The 21,436-nt window shown below is 56.8% G+C and overlaps 1 protein-coding gene across 9 annotated transcripts in view; it reads right to left on the reverse strand.

Annotated features, from left to right (window-relative positions):
• BCL9L (BCL9 like) overlaps positions 1–21,436 on the reverse strand; it is a 31,605-nt gene that overhangs the window by 7,781 nt on the left and 2,388 nt on the right. For 2 of the 9 annotated variants that reach the window (XM_012470354.2, XM_012470352.2), the window contains exons 2-5: positions 16,208–16,261; positions 6,979–7,080; positions 5,341–5,726; positions 4,556–4,675 (exon numbers count right to left, since the gene is read on the reverse strand). In XM_012470354.2, the coding sequence (XP_012325777.2) occupies positions 4,556–4,675; positions 5,341–5,726; positions 6,979–7,004 (532 nt within the window). In that variant the 5' untranslated portion in view covers positions 7,005–7,080; positions 16,208–16,261. Of the gene's footprint in view, positions 1–4,555; positions 4,676–5,340; positions 5,727–6,978; positions 7,081–11,513; positions 19,763–21,436 lie in introns of those variants that run through there. The other 7 variants (XM_012470359.3, XM_012470353.2, XM_012470355.2 and 4 more) reach the window with 4 other exon arrangements.

Below are 21,436 nucleotides of genomic sequence, written 5' to 3' on the forward strand. Positions count from 1 at the left end.
GTGCACAAGCTGATGACTCAAACCATGGATGGTTTTTCACTCCAGCCTCACCACTGTCTTGGTGATTTTATGAACCAGACATCCCTCTAAGCCTCAGTTTCTTCATCTATAAGATGGAAACACTAACCTCCTCCTTGCACAGGGGGCAGGTCAAAGATTTTTTTTCTGAGACTGAGTCTCACTCTGTCACCCAGGCTGGAGTGCAGGCTCACTGCAACCTCCACCACCCAGGTTCAAGTGATTCTCCTGCCTCAGCGTCCCGAGTAGCTGGGATTACAGGCTCCCACAACCACGCCCGGCTAATTTTTGTGTGTGTGTGTGTATATATATATATATATATATATATATATATACACACACACACACACATATATACATATATATATATATATATTTTGAAATGGAGTTTTGCTTTTGTTGCCTAGGCTGGAGTGCAATGGCATAATCTCAGCTCACGGCAACCTCCACCTGCTGGGTTCAAGCGATTCTCCTGCCTCGGCCTCCTGAGTAGCTGAGTTGCACAGGCATGTGCAACCACGCCTAGCTAATTTTGTATTTTTAGTAGACATGGGGTTTCTCCATGTTGGTCAGATTGGTCTTGAACTCCCGACCTCAGATGATCCACCCTCCTTGGCCTCCCAAATTGCTGGGATTACAGGCGTGAGCCACTGTGCCCAGCAGAAATATATTTTTTAACAGTAAGTTTAAATCAATGTCACAGAGTAAAAAATCATTGGAAAAACAGAGAGCCAGGCACAGTGGCTCACGCCTGTAATCCCAGCACTTTGGGAAGTAGAGGCGGGTGGATCACCTGAGGTCAGGAATTCAAGACCAGCCTGACCAACCTGGTGAAACCCCGTCTCTACTAAAAATACAAAAATTAGCTGGGCATGGTGGTGGGCGCCTGTAATCCCAGCTACTTGGGAGGCTGAGACATGAGAATTGCTTGAACTTAGGAGATGGAGGTTGCAGTGAGCTGAGATTGCACCACTGCACTCCAGCCAGGGGGACAGAGCAAGACTCCGTCTTAAAAAAAAAAAAAAAAAAAGAAGAGTTAGAAAAAGCTGACATACTGGAAACACTCTCAAGACAGACCAGCTACCCTCAGCACCAAGAGAAGTTTTGTTCCACGGTCATAAACTTGACTGTAAGTCTTAGAGTAGAAAAAAAAATCTACAATTGGTCATCTACAATGGGTCTAGGTGAGTGAGCAGGCCCATTCCCACACCAAGAAAGCAAATGCCAGTGCCTGGCCCGCAGACAGTAAGTACCAGCATTCTCAGTTAATGGGAGACAAACTGCCTGAATCGCCTCCATCAAGCCAGGCCAGTGACCACCTTCCTATGGGCCCAGTGTCAGGCTGCCCTCTTTGGATAAAGTTTCTGTGATGGACCCACCCCAAAATGGCCCTGCTCTGGACCCTATCTCTCCAATTTTACATAAGAGAGCAGAGCCAGAAGTCTTGGGGGAAGCTTGAGAGCTGACCTCAATGTGTGAGGGCTGATGAGGCGCTCTTGGATATAAGCTATGGGGACAGAGGCAGGGCTTAGTCCAACAAGGAACTTTCTAGTACAATAACAATGGTAAAAGCCAACATGCTACATGTATGACCTCATTTACTCCTCGTACCAACCCTATGAGGTAAATAATATATATATGTATATATTTTGAGACAGAGTTTTGCCCTGTCGCCGAGGCTGGAGTGCAATGGCGCAAACTCAGCTCACTGCAACTTCCACCTCCTGGGTTCAAACGATTCTCCTGCCTCAGCCTCCTGAGTAGCTGGGATGACAGGCACCTGCCACCTTGCCCAGCTAATTTTTGTATTTTTAGTAGAGACAGGGATTCACCATGTTGGCCAGGCTGGTCTCAAACTCCTGACCTCATGATCCACCAGTCTCAGCCTCCCAAAGTGCTGGGATTACAGGCGTAAGCCACTGTGCCTGGCCTGAAATAAATAATATTTTTACAGATGAGGAAACTGAGGCCCTTTCCCAAATTTACAGAAGTAACCAGGCAATCTGATGGCAGAACTAGTACTGTTAATGTCTACTTCTATCACCCCTCCAGTAAGAACTCTTTAAGAATCTAAGGGCAGGCTGGGCATGGTGGCTCACGCCTGTAATCTCAGCATTTTGGGAGGCTGAGGTGGGCGGATCATTTGAGGTCAGGAGTTCGAGACTAGCCTGGCCATCATGGTGAAACCCATCTCTACTAAAAATACAAAAATTAGCCAGGTATGGTGGCGCGTGCCTATAATCCCAGCTACTTGGGAGGCTGGGGCAAGAGAATCGCTAGAATCCAAGAGTCGGAAGCTGCAGTGAGCCGAGATTGCACCACTGTACTCCAGCCTAGGCAACACAGTACGTAAGACTGCATCTCCAAAAAAAAAATAATAATAATAATCTAAGGGCCGTATGAATAAAATAAAATAGTCACTTGAGTATAGGTCGCCTTGAGTATAGGATGTTAGCAATTTCTATATTTGTACTTCCCCATGTTTGCCAGGCACAGTGGCTCACTCCTGTAATTCCAGCATTTTGGGAAGCCAAGGCAGAAGGATCGCTTGAGGGCAGAAGTTCAAGATCAGTCTCGGCAACATGGCAAGACTGTCTCTACAAAAAATACAAAAATTATCCAGATGTGATGCATGCCTGAGTCCCAACTACTTGGGCGTCTGAGGCAAAAGGATCACATGAGCTTAGGAGTTTGAGGTTGGAGTAAGCTGTGATCACAACACTGCACTCCAGCCTGGGTGTCAGAGAGAGAGAGAGAGACCTTCTCTTTAAACAATAAATAAATAAAACCCACAAAGTTTCTATAATGGTGTAGTCTGGGCTGGGTGCGGTGCTCACGCCTGTAATCCCAGCACTTTGGGAGGCCGAGGCGTGAATCACAAGGTCAGGAGTTCGAGACCAGCCTGGCCAGCATGGTGAAACCCTGTCTCTATGAAAATTAGGCTGAGCAGGCCGGGCATGGTGGCTCACACCTGTAATCCAAGCACTTTGGAGGCCAAGGTGGGCGGATCACCTGGGGTCGGGAGTTCAAGACCAGCCTGACCAACATGGTGAAACCCTGTCTTAAAAAAAAAAAAAAAGAAAAAGAAAAAGAAAATTAGGTTGAGTGCGGTGGCTCACGCCTGTAAACACAGCACTTTGGGAGGCTGAGGCGCAGCCTCCCGAAGTCAGGAGATCGAGACCATCCTGGCCAACATGGTGAAACCCCCATCTATACTAAGATACAAAAATTAGCCAGGCATGGCGGTGCACACTTGTAGTCCCAGCTACTCGGGAGGCTGAGGCAACAGAATCACTTGAACCTGGGAGGTAGAAGTTGAAGTGAGTCAAGACGGCGCCACTGCACTCCAGCCTGGAGACAGAGCAATACTCCATCAAAAAAAAAAAAGAAGAAGAAAAGAAAGTTAGCCGGGCATGGTGTCGTGCACCTGTAATCCCAGCTACTCGGGGGAGGGGAGGCTGAGGTAGGAGAATCACCTGAACCCAGGAGGCAGAGGTTGCAGTGAGCTAAGATTGCACCACTGCACTCCAGCTGGGGTGACAGAATGAGACACTGTTTCAAAAAAAAAAAAAAGGTGCAGTCTGATGTGCCATAAGTGAATTGGAGGTGGTGGCTATGGGGGAAGACAATTAACTCCAATTTCTATGGTCAAGAAGTTCACAATTTAACAGTCTCTGTCTAGTTTCTTTCTTTCTCTTCTCTCTTTACTTCTTTCCTTTCTTTCTCTCTCTCTCTCTTTTTTAGAGATGGAGTCTCCCTATGTTGGCCAGGCTGTTCTTGAACTCCTGGGCTCAAGCAATCCTCCAGCTTCAGCCCCCCAAATTGTGGGGATTACAGGTGAGAGTCACCATGTCCAGCCTCTCTGGCTAGTTTCTTACATCTCTCCCCCAAAAAAGACATAAACATTGAAGGAAAAATAAATAAATAAATGTGTACAAGCTTCCCAGGGGCAGGGGTGATGTCTGGCTCTCCCCCATCGGTCATGGAAGGCCAAACTACAGGCAGTTCCATAAAAGAATCAGAGGAGTGGGCATCCCTCCACACCCACTCCTTGTCCTGGTGACATACCCTGGGTACTTGCCAGGAGTCAATTAGAGGTTAGGGAAGGGCACCAGAGACACAGCAAAGTGGCAGTTCACACCCAGGCTTAGCAGGGCTTTGCACAGCAGAACCAACAACTGTCCGGCTCCCAGGGACGCTGGACCTTTACCGCCCTCCCTCCACTAACCAGTAGGTGGCAGCATAAGCCAGGAATTCGGGGTAGAGGAGTAGGTGATGTGACCAGGAAGGGGGCCACTCCATTCTGCCCCATCTAAGGTCCCTAGGGAGAGGGGGCCACTGAGCCTCTGGAAGGCAGAGGTGAGGCTGTTGCAGTGCAGGGAGGTACAGAGTCAGAAAGATGGGATGGGAGAGAAAAATCCTAGGCTCCCAGGCCCTCGTTTCTTGCCCAGGCTCAGTCCTCTCAAGTCCACCCTACCCACCCACCCCCACCCCGAACATCACGGGCCACAGCACCCTGGCATGGGCAGGCACTCACTGTGGGTGGCCCCAATGGGCTTGTCGTCCTCCTCACTGTCCGGTCCAGAGCACCATTCGTCCCCACTGTATGGCTGCTTCCGTTCCAGCACACAGCGCCGCTTACTCCGGGGCGCCACCTCTGCCCAAGCAGGACCGAGGAGAGAGTGAGTGCCCAGAGGCCCCATTTGCCCACACCCAGGGTCCCTCCCAAACCCATTCACTAGGATGCCCCACCCTAGAGAGCACTGCCCAGGCCATGGTGGGCACTTCGCCAGCCCGTGGCCCCCACCACACCACCATTTGTTTCTGATTTCTCTCTATAGCCCCATGCCTGTCTCCCCTCCCCTCCAACACCAAGTACAGCATAATCCCCAACCACAACTGGTTCTAATTAGGGCTGGGGGGGGAGGGGGAGCTGCTGCTACTCTTCCAGGCCCCAGTGCCTGCTCCCAAAGGGCTCCCACTAGCCGGGATACCAGAAGGCTCCTGGGAAGTGTGTGGGTCTGGGGTCTGCTCCTCATTCCACAGGACCTCCCTCTCCCCCTCTGGAGCTCTGATGGGGAAGCAGGAGGGGAAGGGGTCCAGAAGTCCAACCACTCTGTGTGGCCCCTCCATGGGTGGCACCATGGCCAACCCCAATCCCAAATGACCCAGTTGGTGGGTGTTAAAAGGTACCCATGCAGAAACTCTGAAGAACGTGGGATGAAGACTGGACAAGCAAGGGGCAGTGAGGTGATGTCCCAGAACGTCTGAGCCTTGGACAATGGGGGATCGTAGGGTGTTAGGGATCAGGAACTGGGGTACCTTTGGCCTCCGAATCCAGGGATGGGGTCCCAGCCTCTCGCTGCTCTCCAGAGTCCACAGATACACTCCGTTCCCTCTTCACCTTGCCCTTGAGAGAGCTGAAAGGGGGCACCCCTGCCTGGGGGTTCTTCAGACTTGAGTTGCTAGGCGAGATCTGGTTGGCCTTGGCCCCATGGTTCCCCGCCCCCACGCCCTTCGAGCCCAGGTTGCAGGTGGGTCCTTGGTTCACATTCTGGTGCTGAGATTGGGCCCCGCCATTCCCTGTCTTGCCATGATTGGTCAATTTATTTTCTGGGTGCATTGGCTTGGCTGGGGCAGGGGGGCAATGGCCGCGGGGGGACAGCGGCGGGCTCCCTGGAACTTCTCTCCTCCTGGGGTGGGGTAACCTGGGAGAAGGTAGGAGAGATGTGAAAAGTTAACCTTGCTAGGGGCTAGGCAGGCCAGGAGCTTAATTGACCCTTCCAGCCTCCCCTAATAATGGGGAAGGATGGGGGAAATGGGTGGCATCTCAAGACCACCAGCAGCTATTCCCTACCTCCTCCATGGCTTCCTTAGACAAGGGCTGAGGCCCTTATCCACCTTGGGGAGTGGAAATGGGGAAAATCCTCCACCCCCCACAATTTGAATGGAAACGAGGGCCTAGAGTTGGCAGAATTCGCCCACCCCAGCCCCAACACCCATCAGCCTGCAAGCTTCTGTGGCAACCCTGCCCTCCATATAGGACTTAAGCATCCTCTCTTCTAAGATCTGCTGTCTTCAGACTCCTTCCAAGGTCTCAGACCTCCACTCTCATATGTCCCAACACCAGCAGAGAAGGGCCACAGGACCTGGGGGTCACTGCACATGCCCCGCTCTCATTCCCCAGGGGCGGTGGGGAAAAGCACACCCAAGGGTGTACTCACTGGCCCAGACAGCCGGAGGGGAAGGTCTGAGGAGGGTGGCCTGGTAGGCCAGGCTGGCAGGCAGAAGCAGGAGGAAAGGGGGAGGGGAGCGGTGTGTCAAGCAGATGGGCAGTGCAGCTTGAAGCCAAGGATTCCTGCAGCCTAGGCTGCGGGCCCTTTAAGCTCCAGCCTGCTCCCCCCGCCGCCTCCCCCTCCCCGGAGACCTATTAATAGCCGCTGGAAAGATCACATCACGGGAGAGGATATTTATCCCCCCTCATTCCACACCAGCTCAGATTTATTTCAGCTCTGCTGTCCTGCTGCTGCCGCCTGGCCCTGTCTGCCGGCTTCTCCGGGGAGGGGGAGGGAGGCAGGCACCGCCCCCCACTCCAGCTCCCACCTCCAGCTAGACTGCGGCCAGAGGCCGCCTTCGGACCCCACAGTAGGGTGGGAGGGGGTCTCCTCAAACCATTTTAAGGAGGGAAGAGCTAGAAGGGACCAGAAGCCTCAGGCATAGCTGGCTGCCAGTTCCCTCTGCCCCAGGGGCCCAGGCTCTAAGGCTGGCTGCGCCTCCTGCCTCGGGCCAGACCTTCCCTTGCTAACACCCCTTTAGCCCACTGGTGGCCTGGGAGCCAGGTGCCCGGGGCGGTTCCTCTCCTATAGCCAGCACAGCTTGGGCCCCATCACCACTGGACCCTTCCCTTCCCGCACTCCACACACACACACACACATCCCGCCCTCCACGACACCCACACACCTTGTCTTGTTAGCCAGGATCCTCATGGCTCCCACACACAGTGGGGCTACGGCCCCTGTGCGTGCCCAGGGCCCAGCCAGGTACTCGGTACTGGAGCACGGACTGCAGCAACAAGCCCCAAAGAGAAAACTCGTGACTTGGGGAGGGGGTGTAAGAGGGGGAGGGGAGAAGGGAGGACCCAACAGCCCTGGGACTTGGGAGCTGGATAGGGTGGGGTGGCACTGGAAAAAGAGGACTACGAGATGAGATCTCGATCCTGGAGGCCGGCCCTGTCCCCATCCCTCCCGCACCTTGCCCTCAGGGGGCCTGCACTCTCCAGCAAGCCCCCGCCCCGACGGGTGGCACAGACAGAATTCACTAAAAGGCTAGGTAGCAAAGGTGCCTCGTGGGGCGGACGTGAGTTCTGCCCTGGCCCCCTGAGGGATTCCCGCTCCCAGACGCGCCCCTCACCCAGGGTGGGGAACCCTTCGCGCCCCAGCCGTGGAGGAGGCCCGGGATGGGGGCCACGCCCCGCCCTGTCCCCAGCTCGAGGCCTAGCCCGTGCCCATCCCAGCAGGCCCGGGCGGGCAGCGAGAGGCCTGGCGGGGCCCCGGGGCTGCAGCTGGGCTCTTCTGGAGACCAGTAAGGCTGGCTCGGATTCCTCCCCGACCGCAAGAATGCAGGAGCCTCCCCTCCCCCCGCCCTGCACCCCCACCCCGCCCCCTTCGGCAGAGCCCGGGCGGGGAGGCAGAGCGAGCGAGCGACAGCCAGCGAGGCAGCGAGCGAGAGGCAGACAGGACTGCAGCGTGCTTCTCCAGGCCCCGCGCGCGGACAGATACACGGACAAGTCCCGCCAGGGGCTGGGCGTGCGCCGGCCGGGCAAGAGCTTGGCGAGCCCTGGGTGCTGCCGGCAGGGGCTCAGAGACCCACAGACACCCGAACTCTGACTCACACACACACTCACAGCTCACACGTGGACAGGGAGACAAAGACACGCACGGAGCCCAGGAAGCTAGAGACGCGCCAGAGGCCAGGGAAGCGCCGGCCGAAGCGGGAGCCGCGGAGACAGCCTGGGGCACGCGGAGACAGCGGGGCTGCCCGAGGGCTGAGTGGCAACGCCCGGACTCATTGAACAGATGAAAAGACTGAGGCCGGCCACAAGGGAGCCGAAGAAAGTTGAGCCTAGTAGTTACAAAGAAACACGCACAGGGCCATAGATACAGCAACAGACTTACACAAACACAGAGGCCTCACCCAACCGCCCCCAGCCCTGGCTCCCCCCTCACCTCCCCTACCCGCCCTCCAGCAGCCGATCCTGGTCAAAGGGGAGGAGTCTTGGGCCCAGGAGCTTCGTCCCGGTGACAGGCCCGGCCAGACACCGGTGCACACTCCTGCTACTCCCTGCGGGGCTGCTGGAGGCTGGGCGGGGACCTCGGGGTGAGGGGCCACCTGCCACTCTGGGGGAGTCTAACCCCAACTTAACCCTAGGGCACATTGGCCTTCGCCACTCCAGCCCTGTCTCTGGGGAGGAAGGCTCTTGGGGGAAGGTTCCAAAGTCCAGGACCTGCCTGGGAAGCAGCCCGCCACCTTCAGCTTCTCCATCACAACCAGGAAAGAGCAGAGGCAGAGGCTGGAGTCACTGGACACACCAGGGATCGGAGCCGGCTCCTGGCTGGCATGCGTCTCTGGCTCTCCCTTCACCTACTCGCTGATTCTCAAAAGGATCGACCCCATTTCACAACAAGGAAACTGAGGTCTGGGAAAAGGAAGTGATGTAACCTTGAGTCACATAACCAGTATGTGGCAGTGTGGGGACCCTCATTCCAGACACTGCAGTGACCCACCTTGCCACCCCAGCCATGACTGTTCCTCTGAGCCTGCATCAGATAGGTAGGCTTCCTACACTCCAGCCACAGCGCCCAGGCCCCCCGTAAGCGGAGAGGGGCAGGGCAAGGGCCACTCACTACCTCTTACGTTCACAGACTCAAAAATTGAGGACCTGTAAGAATTTGGGAAGGGGCTATTAAAAATCCTCTCTAGTGGCCATTCAGGCCTAGGCTCCTCCCCAGCAGACTCTCCCAGTCACCCTCCTCTCTGGGACTCCACCCCCTCTCTCCCACCCCGCCGCAGGGCGAGCTGAGTCAAGTGTGGATGAGTCAGGACTTTCCCATCTCACACCTCCCCACTTTGCCCCTCAGAAGTCTGACCCAGCTCCCAAAGACCCCTCCTCCTTCACACACTCACAGTCTCGGAAGATACCTGGAAGGCCTGGTGATAGGAAGCAAGAGGGCTGATCCCAGCCAGTGCAATTTTAAAGTACCCAGTGAAGGGGGCTTCCTAGTACCAGGCCAGGGGCCCCTGGGGTGGGAGAAAGCAAAGGGATGGGGCTCTGGGAACACAATGCCTTACCTCCCTCTTAGGGGGTAAGGTAGGGAGGAGTAGCGAGCTCACAAACTGGGAGCAGGTGCGAGTCACCTGAGTGGAAGGCCAGGCACATACCAGGAGAGTGAATGTGCCCCGAGGAGAGGAGGCGGCTTGACAAAGGGCCTGAGATATCCATCCGTTCCCCCACCCGCCACCCCCATCCCCACCCCTAGTGACACGAGGGTAGGGGCCAGCAGCCTAAGGGTTGCTAAGGGTTAAAGTGGACCTGATCCTGCCTGGGGAGGGAGCTGAGGAAGGCCCAGATGCCCAGAGCCTCCAGGTGTAACACACCTACTCTGCTCCACACAGCTCCCACAGGTATGGCAGGCGTTCACACATCCAGTGGCAACCTGCCTGCTTCCATCTGCCCCTACGTTGGGAGCCTCTGCTTGGCTCACCAGCTGGTCTGCCAGTCTCACTGGCTTGCTCAAAACCACCCCAAAGAGACAGTAAGAAAATGTTTTGAAGGGTCTATGATCCTGTACTGCCAGGGACCCCTGTGATGAGTCGAGGGCCCAGGGCCCTGCTCGAGACAAAGGGGACAAATGAGATCCTTGGCTTCTGGCTCAGGGAGATACAGAGCCTGAGACGACAGGGTCCCAAATCCCCTTCCTCCTGGGTGTCAGGACCCCTTGGTCCTCAGAAGCTCTCTCCAGCACTCAGGTCACTTCCTCTTCCTGAGGTGGTGACTCAGTGGGTGGGGAGGTCAAGGATTCATAGCCCAGCAGGAAATCTGCTCAAGGACCAAGGTGCTGCTCTGGGACCCTTGGTGTGGGGACTTCCAGGCTCAGGGGGCCTTCCCATGGCCCTGGTTCCTAGTAGCTCTCCCCACTTCCCCCCACCCTGTGCCAAAGGAGACCATGCATATCAGCCATTTTTGCTTGGGAGGTTTTCCCTGGGAGTTTCCAGCCCCACCCCACCTGCAGCCCCAGGGTAATGTCACACAACCCCAGCTCCTACAGGGCCATGGAAACTACTGGTCCCAGATCTTTCTAGTCTGGGATCTTTGAACAGGGTACTGGGGGGCGATGGGCAGTTTTGCCCTTTCTGGCCCGCTGTCCCTTCTGGAGCCTGCAGGGACAAGTGGCATTGCTTGGACAGGCCTGCTTCTCTTGGCTCCTACAGTCATTGTCAATGTGTCCGGGCCTCGGGAAGCAATCATGGCCTGGCACTGGGGTGCCCCCAAGACGGCTACCCAATCCCCAGCTGCTCCCTCCCACAGTGGGAGGGGTGGAGAGGGGGTGGGGGGCACAAGGAAACAAGACAGGGCAGGAAGCCCAGGCAGGCGGCGGGCACTCTGGGCCAGGCACAAACAACCAACACAGGAAACCACAGCCCACCCCCGCCCACCCCACCCGCCCAAGGCTCTGGGAGAGAGGAGTGCCAAAAGCCTGGTACCCCAACAGAGGCAAGGACCAGGGGTTAGCCCAGGGCGAGGGAGGAGCAAGAGGCTCTCCAGTCCCTTCTCTGCCCCAGACCCTACCTGGGGAGGGGGAGAGGAAGCCAGGCTGGCAGGGATGGTGCTGCCTCTTTAAATCCACCGAAATCCTGAGCTAGGCCCAACCTAGCTCTGGTTTCACAGGAAGGAAAGGCGCTCAGGAGCCAGTAGGGCAGGCAGTAGTGGCTGGAATTAGCCCCACCGGCCCAAATATATCTGGTCTCTGCCCGCCACCCCACTGGTACTTCCTGTCCCCTGGCACCTGCACCAGGGTGGGGGTGGGAGATGGTCCAGGTGCCACTCTCTACCCGGTGAAGACTCCCATCTCAGGAGGTGGCCTGGTGCTGGGTTCACGTGGGTAGAAGGTAACTTCCCAAGCCTGGGTTTCCAGAACAGGCAGAGATGGGCAAGGCAGCTCCCTGTGGGCCCTCACCTGGCCTCAGTCCTCCAAGGGGTTAATCTGGCCCCTATTTAGGGGGGTAGGGGTGGCCGAGGAACCTCCTCCAAACTGCCGGGCTGCTGGGAACAATGGGGCCATTGTGGGAGGAGTGGAGTGCAGCAGACTGCTGGCACAGCCAAGCGCACCACGGTGGGACCTCACCCAGCGCCCGTCCGCCTGCCCGCCCGCTCTGCTCTCTCCCCAGGTACGACCAGAGGCAGAGGCATCGTCCTAGCCCCTCACCCCTCACCTCACCTGCTGGCCCACACTCTTGGCACTAGCAGCAGCTGGGGGCCCCATGAGCTCTGCCCACATTAACATCCAGACTGCCATGACCCTCCAGGATGCCGGGGCACGTGGGCCAGGCTGGGAGGGGTGGGGGTGATGAGACAGGATGTATGCCTATGATCCTCTGCAGGGGAGACAGGAAGGCCACACGGGGTTTCTGGTGTCAGTTCTGGCACCCTCAGGCAAGAAGGGCTTAGGGGATTCTGACAGCAGTGACAGGCAGGGTCTCCTGTCTCCAGGCCTCCTCTCCCACACCCATTCAGTAAAGCTGCTTCCAAAGGAGGTCTGGTGCCTGGTGGCCTCTCCTTCTCAGGTTGGGGCCCTGGCAGGCAGTATGATGCAGTGGAATAAGAAAATGAGTTTGAGGGCCAGGCGAGATGGCTCACGGCTGTAATCCCAGCACTTTGGGAGGCTGAGATGGGTGGATCATGAGGTCAGGAGTTCAAGACCAGCCTGGCCAAGATGGTAAAACCCCGTCTCTACTAAAAATACAAAAATTACCCTGGTGTGGTGGTGGGTACCTATAATCCCAGCTACTCAGGAGGCTGAGGCAGGGAATTGCTTGAACTTGGGAAGCGGAGGTTGCAGTGAGCCAAGATTGTACCACTGCACTCCAGCCTGGGTGACAGTGCAATACTCTGTCTCAAAAAAAGAAAAAAACAAAAAAAGCCGAGCACAGTGGCTCACGCCTATTACAGGAGCCACTACAAGCCTCACAGCAGTTTGGGAGGTCAAATTACAGCCCTCCTAGCACTTTGGGAAGTCGAGGCAGGCAGATCACTTGAGGTCAGGAGTTCAAGGCCTGCCTGGTCAATATGGTGAAACCCTATCTCTACTAAAACTACAAAAATTAGCCAGGCATGGTGGCAGATGCCTGTAATCCCAGCTACTCAGGAGGCTGAGGCAGAGAGAATTGCTTGAACCTGGGAGGCAGAGGTTGCAGTGAGCCTAGATCATGCCATTGCACTCCAGCCTGGGCAACAGAGCGAGACTCTGTCTCAAAACAAAACAAAACAAAATAAAACAACTAAGTTTGTATTCAGACAGTGCCCATCACACCCTGCCCCTTCTCAGCTATGGAGCATTGTTCTTCCCTTTGTCCCTCTGAGCCTCGGTTTCCTCATCTGCAAAATGAGAATAATTTTATACAGTGAGGTAACAGTAGTAAAACTGGCAGAATGCCTAAGACACACCAACCCTCAACAAACCACCTCTGGCCTTGATGTCCTCATCTTTACCTCCTGCCATAGCACCCAAATATGTGGGCCTTTGGTAAAGGTGGGCACTGTCCAGATATTTGCCCTTCGAGTGTCCAAGCGAATAGGGCCTGTGGGCGTCATATTAGCCATACCAAGTACAAAGACTTGGCTCCTTCCCTGCTCTCCTTTCAAAGGCCAGCTCCCTCCGCTGGCACACTCCTGGGTATCTTGGGCTTATTGACACACTCAAACCCAGGACATGAACCCAGAGAGGGGCTGGGCGGCTGTTCGTTCTCTTAGCCTCAGGACTATGTCTCAAAAGCCCAGGAGGCAAGTGAAGGGGGATTTCCCTTCAAGAGAGCCAGCCTCCACTCTGCCAGGTACCCTTCTCCCTGCCTGCCCCCTTGGCAGTCACCCTGTAGTACCTGGGCTGGAAGAAAGCTTAAGCCTACTCTCTTGCCATGGATCTCAAAGGAAAAGTCTGGGAGAGACAGAACAACTGACAAGCAGTTCTGGAAAGTAGAAGGCCCAGGGAGAAGACCTGCTATCTTCTCAACTAGAGAGGACTCTATCTCTCAGGTGGCCCCACAAGCCCCCACAGGGTTAACAAGGCCCTAAAAATAACCTGCGCCCAGCAGGACCCACTGATCGGAACCCTCCAGCCATCTGTTCCCATTTTCTCCCGTTCACACTGGAACATCTGAAACCAGCCCCAGAGCCCCAGCCCAATCCCAAAAATAGCCCCAGCCTGCCCAAGGAACAGGCCCCAGGGGCTGGGCACAGGAGGCATGGCCAACCCAGCAGTGAGGCATGGCCCAGGCAGACCCTGAACTCTCATCCCCCAGGCCCATGGAAGGGAGGTGTCCTCTTGGATCCAGAGGGACATGGTAAGCAGGGCCAGGGGATCCGCCCACCCCTCTTGGTACCAAGCCAGAGAGGGCACCTGCTAGCCAAGTTCCCGGCCTCAGATCCAGGGGCCCTGGGATCCTAGGTATTTCCACCACAACATAGTTCCCAGAAGATTTTACCCACCTGTCTGCATAGCTTCCCCACCTAATTGTGGGTACCTCATCCCTGCCACCCACTCCTGGGCTCCTCATCTAGAAGTTCCCAAGTCTCAGCCCCTCCACCATGTCATCCCAGGCTTCACTAAGCATTCTCCCTTGCCAGCACACAGGGATAAAGCAGAAAGGCAGAAGTTTTCCTAGCACTGCCCACACTTTCCCTTGCAGCTCAGGGAAGGACTCTGGAGGGTGTCCCTTGCACGCTGTGAATGCTGATATAACCCCACTCCCCTTCTGGGCTCCAGGATGCCACCCCCCCCGACCATCTGTGTCTGGCAGGTGCCAGGCAGGCCCGTCAGGGCTCCCCCACATTATCCCAGGCCTGGGCACTGCCCCTCAGGGAAAGGCCCAGGCAGGGTACAGGGAATCTGGGGGCCCAGGGCCCTGAGGGGCCCCTAACAGCTGCCATCCAGGTCACAGCTTCACACTGACACTTTTCTCCCCGAGCCAGGTCCCTGACCCCTAGGCCAGGAAGGAGAGGAGGCGGCCATTTAAGCCATTTAAGGACGGAATGCCTTGTTTGCCTGGTGAGAGCTGAGCAGCAGGGGATGGGGCAGTGGGAGGAGTGCTGGAGCTGAACTGAGCAAACAGCCTCAGGGAGGGAGGGCTGGCCCTGAGAAGCCTGGAGATAGGCAGGGAGACGTGTCCTAAGCAACCTGGGCCTTCTCCAGGACCCTGGCTATTTGGCAAACTTGCAATCAAGATGTCAATGGGCACCAACGGTGGGGAAACAGAGGCAGTAAACAGTGGGTCTGGAGGGGTATTAGAATCCAGGAATCTGGAGTGCTGGAAAGCCTGTCTCTTCCCCACCCCCACATTCTGTCTTCTCACTATCAGTTCTTTCCTGCCAAAATCCCTGGGAGGGTCAAAAATTCCTGTGAAGAGCTCTGATTAATCAAATGAGGAAGATCACCAACATTTATTGAGCATTTACTTAGTAACTTCACTAGTCCTAAATGCTCCATGTGCATCATCTAATTTAATCCTCAGAACAATCTGGTAAGAAAGTATTCTTATTATCCCCACTTTTCCACCAGAAAAAGGGAGGTGCCGAGAAGTGAAATCACTGGCCTAAGGCCCATAATCTTAGAAGCAGCAGGATTTGAATTCAGACACCCTGGCATCTGGGTTCTGGGCCATTTCACAATACTCCAGATGCACCACAGTATCAGTCCTCTGAACGATGACAAAAGAAAGCATGGGTGCCCAGGCCCCACCCTCTGGCTCCTCACACTCTCCCTCCATGCCTGATGTGCCCGGGGCCCGCCCAGGAAGATCAGAGAGAGAGCACTGCTCCTCACTCCCTCAGCCCAGGTCCCCGCCTGGCCTGGCCTGTGCGGCCTCCCCAGCCCTGCCCAACTCCAGTCCGTTACCTCCTCACCCATCCTTGTCCCTGCTGGTCAGAGGAGGGCATAAGGCCAGTCACCGGGACAACGGTACAGAGCCCCTGCCAAGAGCTACCACAGGCTCATGAGAGGCCCCAGGTGGGGGTCAAAGGTCAAGTGGGGCTCACCAGTGAGGGTGGAGTCCCAGCCCTGCCCCCACCCACCTGCTCAGCCACACCTGTCCAATGCTCCCCATCTCTTTCATTCCTCAGTAGAAAGCAGGACCACTTCCTCCGTGTCCCTGGGGGGGTGGCTTCAGTGGGGAGGGTGGTGGCCGAGGTGAGGGGATAAGAAGCCCCTCCCTCCTGGGGACGCCTAGGAGAAGCGCCTGCTTCCAGGCCCCAGCTTCCTCCAGCTTTCCCTAGTCGGACTGGGAGCCCTCAGGAGTGTTTGTTGTGAATTCAGGGAGTTGTTGCTAAGTAAGGAAGGGGGGCTGGCAGAGGGAAAGAGGCTGGCCTCTGTGTGTGTGTGCATGTGTGTGTATGTGTGTGTGTGTGTACACACGAATGTATACGCTAGGGGACCAGGGGAACAGGGCAGAACCACACTACCATGGCTGGTAGCCACCCTGGCTTGGACTGAGCCAGAGGAGGCCAAGCCAGCCAGGAGGAGCAAAGACTTGGGATAACCAGGAAATCGTACCTTGCCCTCCAGGGCGATTGGGTGGAATCTCCTCGCCTCCCGCAGGGTGGGGCGGGTCGGGGGTGAGATCCGCTGAGATAGAGAAGGGCTGGACTCTCACTGGAGCTGGGCTCTAACCCCTCCCGCCCCAGCCCCACTCCCCACCTGGTTGGGTTTAGGGTTCTAGGTCAGGCTGTTTGCCCACCAGGAGCCAGAGGAGACCTCCCTCCTCTGGAGGGAGGGGAATGAAAGGAGAGGTGGGGGCAGAAAGCCAAGAGGAGGGAGCCCAGAAGACAAAAAGCCAAGCAGGAGGCCACACCAGGATGATGCGCTGCAGCAGACGGAGATCAGGGAGACTGAGAGGGACACACAGGGGCACACAGACCTCTCACCTCAGAGATAATGTCGGGCTCAGGCTCAAGGGTGTGGTCTGGGATGGGGGCTCCCTGTGGAGAAAGGGTCAAAGCTAGAAGCCCCCTCTAGCAATCTATGCCCTGCTCCTCCCATCACCCCAGCACCCCATAACAAACACACCACATAAACATGTACACATAGTCCACACAGCCTGCAGCTCCAGGAAGTCTCTGAGCTACTCATTTGCCAACCCGCCAGGACTTCTGTGGATTGGCTGGGAGCCAGGCCTGACCCAGCTGCACCCCCCACCATGCCATCCCCTCACTAGCCTGGAAGCAGGAGAGGAGAAGGCACTAGAAGACCTTAGAGCTCCCTTAGAGGTTGGCCCCACAGGGAGGAGGAGAGGCAGAGGACTCCCACGACCTGACATGAGGACCTGGGGGAGGGGAGGGAGGGGGAGGCTGGAGGACCCCAGATTCTAACGACAGCCACCTCCAGGTTATCCTGTGTCAGGGAACAGAATGGCTGTGTATTCTATGTCCTTGTGTGGTCTCCTTGGCTATAGTCCTGGTCCCCTGAAGATGCCAAGTCCTGAGGACCTGGTCTGGTTGGGAGGCCCTGGGGTGAGGGAATTGGTTTAGCAGTTCAGTAGGAGGGGGCTGGGCGAAGCTCCCACAGCAGGCGGGAGGGAGGCTGGTGGCTGGGCTCAGTTTGTACTGGGGGGTCAAAGGGGAGTTCTTTTCCAAAGAATTCTGGGAGAGACGCCAACTAGAGCAAGCTGCTAACCACCCCTCCCTCTCTCTCACTGCACTGGGCGGGGGGGTGTCCCTGCCAACCAGACTTAACCCTCTCCAGCCTGTGTTCCTCCCAGACCTGAGACGGGGGCTGCTGGGGAGGAGGCCTCTGGCTGGGCTCAGCTTTCCACTCTGAGGCTCATGCAGCGCCGGGCATCTACCAGCACAAGGCTGGTTCCACATGGCCCCATCTGGCACTGCCCTGCCCTTCCGCCACCTAGATGACTTTTCTGGGCTCATCTCCTAAAGGTGTCTGCAGTGACGTGTGTGCATGTCTCAGAGACAGAGATTGAGAAACAAACTGAAAATGCCTTGCCAAGGCCCTCCCCCTGCTGGGTCACTGAGCACTGTACCAACCTGTACCCCTCCCTTCCTCCCACTGTGCTCTGGGACCAGAGGCCACTGGGGGTGGGGATGTAAAAGGGACAGCTTATCCTTATGTCCACCTCCTGCTACTGTCTCCACAGGTCTCTGACTCACACAAACAGCCCCTGCCCCAGCACTGTGCTTCCTCACTGATTTGTCACGAGATTTGTGCTTCTGGAGGAAAGCATTCCATTTTAGCCTGAGATCCCAGGATGGGAAACTGAGATACAGCAAGGTTATGGGGGTTCCAGCACCTGCATCCCATGCCGATGTAACTCTGCTATCACCATCCTTGCTTTGGCCCCAAATCAGAACACCTAGGAGCCTCCCCTGACGTAGAATACTGTCTAAGTGCAGTAGGAGGGAATGAGATTAAACATCAAGGACTTCCCATGATCAAGGCTACAAGGGCAGCTGGCCCCACCCCAGATGCCTGGATTCCAGCCCCCCTGCCTTCTGCTCATGCTAGAAGTATGAGCGTCTTCTCTTATTCAGCTATTTGGCCCTAGCTGGAGACGTCAACTTTTCTGAACCTTAAATTTGCCACCAAGTTCCCAGGTCCAATGTGATTGGCTGTTCCTTGCCCTCAATGAAGCAAGTGACCCCAGAGTGGGGGGATAACTCCCTTTCTCCATCCCTTTTCCTCTAGAGCACTGAGCCTCCCTATAACAACCACTACTGCATAATCAGGACTAGAAGATGGTGGTCAGGTGGTATGGGGACGCTTCAAGGTGCTAGGTGTCAGTGAGGGGTAGAGGGAGGGAACCCAGGGAAAGTTTACACACAGTCTCTCCACTGCACCACTCTCCTCTCTCCAAGGACCATGGAACTGCCAGAAGCCTTGGCCCCACTCCAGGAATCTTCCCTATCAAAGGACAGAGGACTCCATGTCCCAGGGAGCTGTGGGGAGACCTGTGACTACACACCCCAGACATGTTCCCAGGGAGGAGAGAGGAGAGAAGAGAAGCAAAGTGCATATGTGTGCACACACACTCACATACACATCAACAAGACATGCCCCCAGCACACACACTTTCCAGAGGTACCCCAGAAACTTACAACACAGACACAACTCCCAAAGATGTACATCCAAAGACATTTCCAAAAAAGCACTCCAAATTCTCCCAGAGTAGCCCCTTAAGACCCATAGAGGCTCCCGTATTCATAGAGATAGCCCAGGGGAACTCAGAAATACACATGACATCGACCAATCACACAGAACTGCCAAACAGAACTGCCGACAGAAGATACACCCACACTGGGACACACACACACGCTTACACAAAGTAGTACGCAGCCATGTGCTAGCACACAAACTCAAACACACAAACTTGCGGCGCGCAGTGTGTGAAGTCAGATTAGAAGGCAATGTTCTGGGGAGGAGGGGAGCCTGCAGGGGGTGGAGAAGAACTCAGGGATTTCAAAACAATCCTGGTTTCGAAATGCTGGAAATGCTGGATTCAGGGCCATTCCCAGTTGAGGCTGGAGGTTGGGTAGTGGAGAGTGAGGGGGGAGGGGAAGACGGACCAACCCAGGGCTACCAGGCCATTGGAGGAGGAACGGGAATGAACAGAGGGAGTCCCAGCCCTGGTGGAAGGGGGCCTAGAATAAAACACCAATGTTAGGAAGTGGGGAGCCAGTCCAGGGCCAAACGCAGAGGGCCTGGGCTGCAAAGGAGAGGCCTCTGCCTTTGCCACTGACAGGAAAAGTGAGAAGGCAGGGGAGGCCGCTCCTCCCTCTCAGCATGGAGAATCAGAGGGAATCTGTCTGTGTCCTTTCCCCTACTCCTGAGCAGTGGTGACCACCTTCTCCCCTCCTGAGTGGCACCCTGGCTTCCCGTTCCCACCAGCTAGCATAGCCCCAAGGTGGGTGGAAAGCTAAGGGGTCAGAGGGGATGGGGAGACGGCAAGGGCCTGCAGGAGTCAGGGTCTCCCACAGGATCCAGGACCTCCCCGTCCCCCCCATCCCTGCACTCAGAGCAGGCTGTGGGCATCCCCCTGGGAACCCAAGGCTTTCTTCCTCTCCACAGGGATGCAGGACTCTCAGGGAGACTGAGGCAGTGCAACGCATGCCCACACCAAGAAGTTGCCCCTCCCACGGCAGCCAGAATGCCCTTACTGCCCCTCCCCCAGCCTCCAGGGAAAGTCGGGCCACGCTCTCCCAGGAGGGAAGGGAAGGGAGGTCAAGCCAGGCTGGGGGTGGGGCTCGGAGGCCTGGCCCTGGCACCAGGCAGAGGAAATTCCAGGCTGTAAGTCCAGGCAGCCTTCAGGGCCGCCAATCCAAGTGACATGCACCAGCTCAGGAGCTGCAGTGCTCTGGCCTTCCCCACCTAGCCCTACAACTGGCTCCAGCCCCAGCTCTGGGAGTTAGAGGATGGGACTCAGATGGGCTCCTCAGCCCTAGCAGGAGCTCCCACCAGCCCCATCCCGGCCCTTCTGGCCAGTTAGAGCCTCCTTTCTTTAGTTCCCTGAGGGTAGCCCCTACGATGTGGCTATGGGTGGGCAGCTGTCGGGGCTGGCAGGCAGGGGCACACATGCCAAGCCAAAGCAGCCAGGCGCTCAACAGGTTGAGCCAGTCCATGGAACAGCCGCCCCACCCCAGGGAGAGCGGGCCTGGCAGAGGCTCCCTGCCCGCGGCACCCAGCCTGTACCCGCTTGGCTCCCACGGCTGCCCACTTTCCCACGGTGCCATCCCCCTTCTGCCCCCTCCCCTCACCAGAGGTCACCACCCGGGCAGTGCCCAGGGCTCTGGCACAAGGAAGGAAGGGATGCCATTTCCCTGTCACCCCTGGGTGCCCAGGGTCTTGATATGCCTTACTCTCAGCACCCAAGGAGCCCCAGAAACAGCCAGCATGGCACCAGGACCACAAGAACCCCAAAGGACCCCCCACCTCCTTGTGGGCCTCTTCTGATCCTAGGAAGACTGGACACTTGAACACCTTAGCTCTCCACAGCTGCCCCAGGGTGCTGGGACAGAACTTCAGCGTGTGGCACCAGAGGCAGTGTGGGGGTGCCCCCAGCTCCTCCTCTTGGACTCCCTGGGGGAGGGGCCGCAGAGCTGGGTGACAGTGGCTCCTTCCACTCCTGCCCGGGCTGCTGCTGCCTGCAGCCCTGGTCCTTTCCTCCCACTCCACTTCTGGACTCCACGGAGCTCCATCCTAGCCACTCCCCCAACAGGCAGGCAGCCCCCCTTTGCTCTGCATCTCCTTTAATCTAAAGCAGGTGCCAGGCATTCCAGCCCTTGCTGAGCCGACACTGCCACCCCCTAGGCCTCTGCCCAGAGGCTACTGTCCTGCCTGGTCTGGAAGTTGAGCCCCCAGCCTAGGCTCCTGCTTTACCCAGGTACCAGGACTTCAAAGGCAGGAACTATCTAATCAGGGTCATGGGTACCCAACACAGATTCAACAAGCAAGATCAGTAGGTCCCCAACTGCCACTGAGGCGCTAGATTTCTGTGGACTGCCAATCCCTCTCTAGGACCCTGTAGTATCTAGTATCTCCCCAGTCCCGTGACTCCCCATCCTAGTAGAGACTCATTCTGAGCCTCCATATGGGCCTCCAGAACTCATCAGCAGTCATGGGACCCCTGCTACTCCGGGGACAAGACTCACTCTGGCAGGAAATTCCAGGCTGTAAGTCCAGGCAGCCTTCAGGGCCGCCAATCCAAGTGACATGCACCAGCTCCGGAGCTGCAGTGCTCTGGCCTTCCCCACCCAGCTCTGGCCACCCAGCTCTCCAACTGGCTCCAGCCCCAGCTCTGGGAGTTAGAGAATGGGACTCAGATGGGCTCCTCAGCCCTGGCAGGAGCTCCCACCAGCCCCATCCCGGCCCCTCTGGCCAGTTAGAGCCTCCTTTCAGTTCCCAGAGGGCAGCCCCCAAGGTGTGGCTATGGATCCAAGATTTTAGGTATTCTACCCACCCCTCAGCACCCGTCACTCTGTGAACCATCACTCCACCCCACTCAGGAGCAACACAGGTAAGCAGGGAACCCCTAGAGAGAGGTGGCCAGAAGGCTAGCCTTCCAGACCTGGCTCTCCAAGGCCAAGGAGCCAAATCACCTGGGGGAGGCAGCGCCTTCCTTCCTGGCACCAGCCTCCCAGTCTCTCTCC

The sequence above is a fragment of the Aotus nancymaae genome, unplaced genomic scaffold, assembly GCF_030222135.1.
Source record: "Aotus nancymaae isolate 86718 unplaced genomic scaffold, 86718_ANA_hifiasm-v0.15.2.pri h1tg000012l, whole genome shotgun sequence".
NCBI lineage: Eukaryota > Metazoa > Chordata > Mammalia > Primates > Aotidae > Aotus > Aotus nancymaae.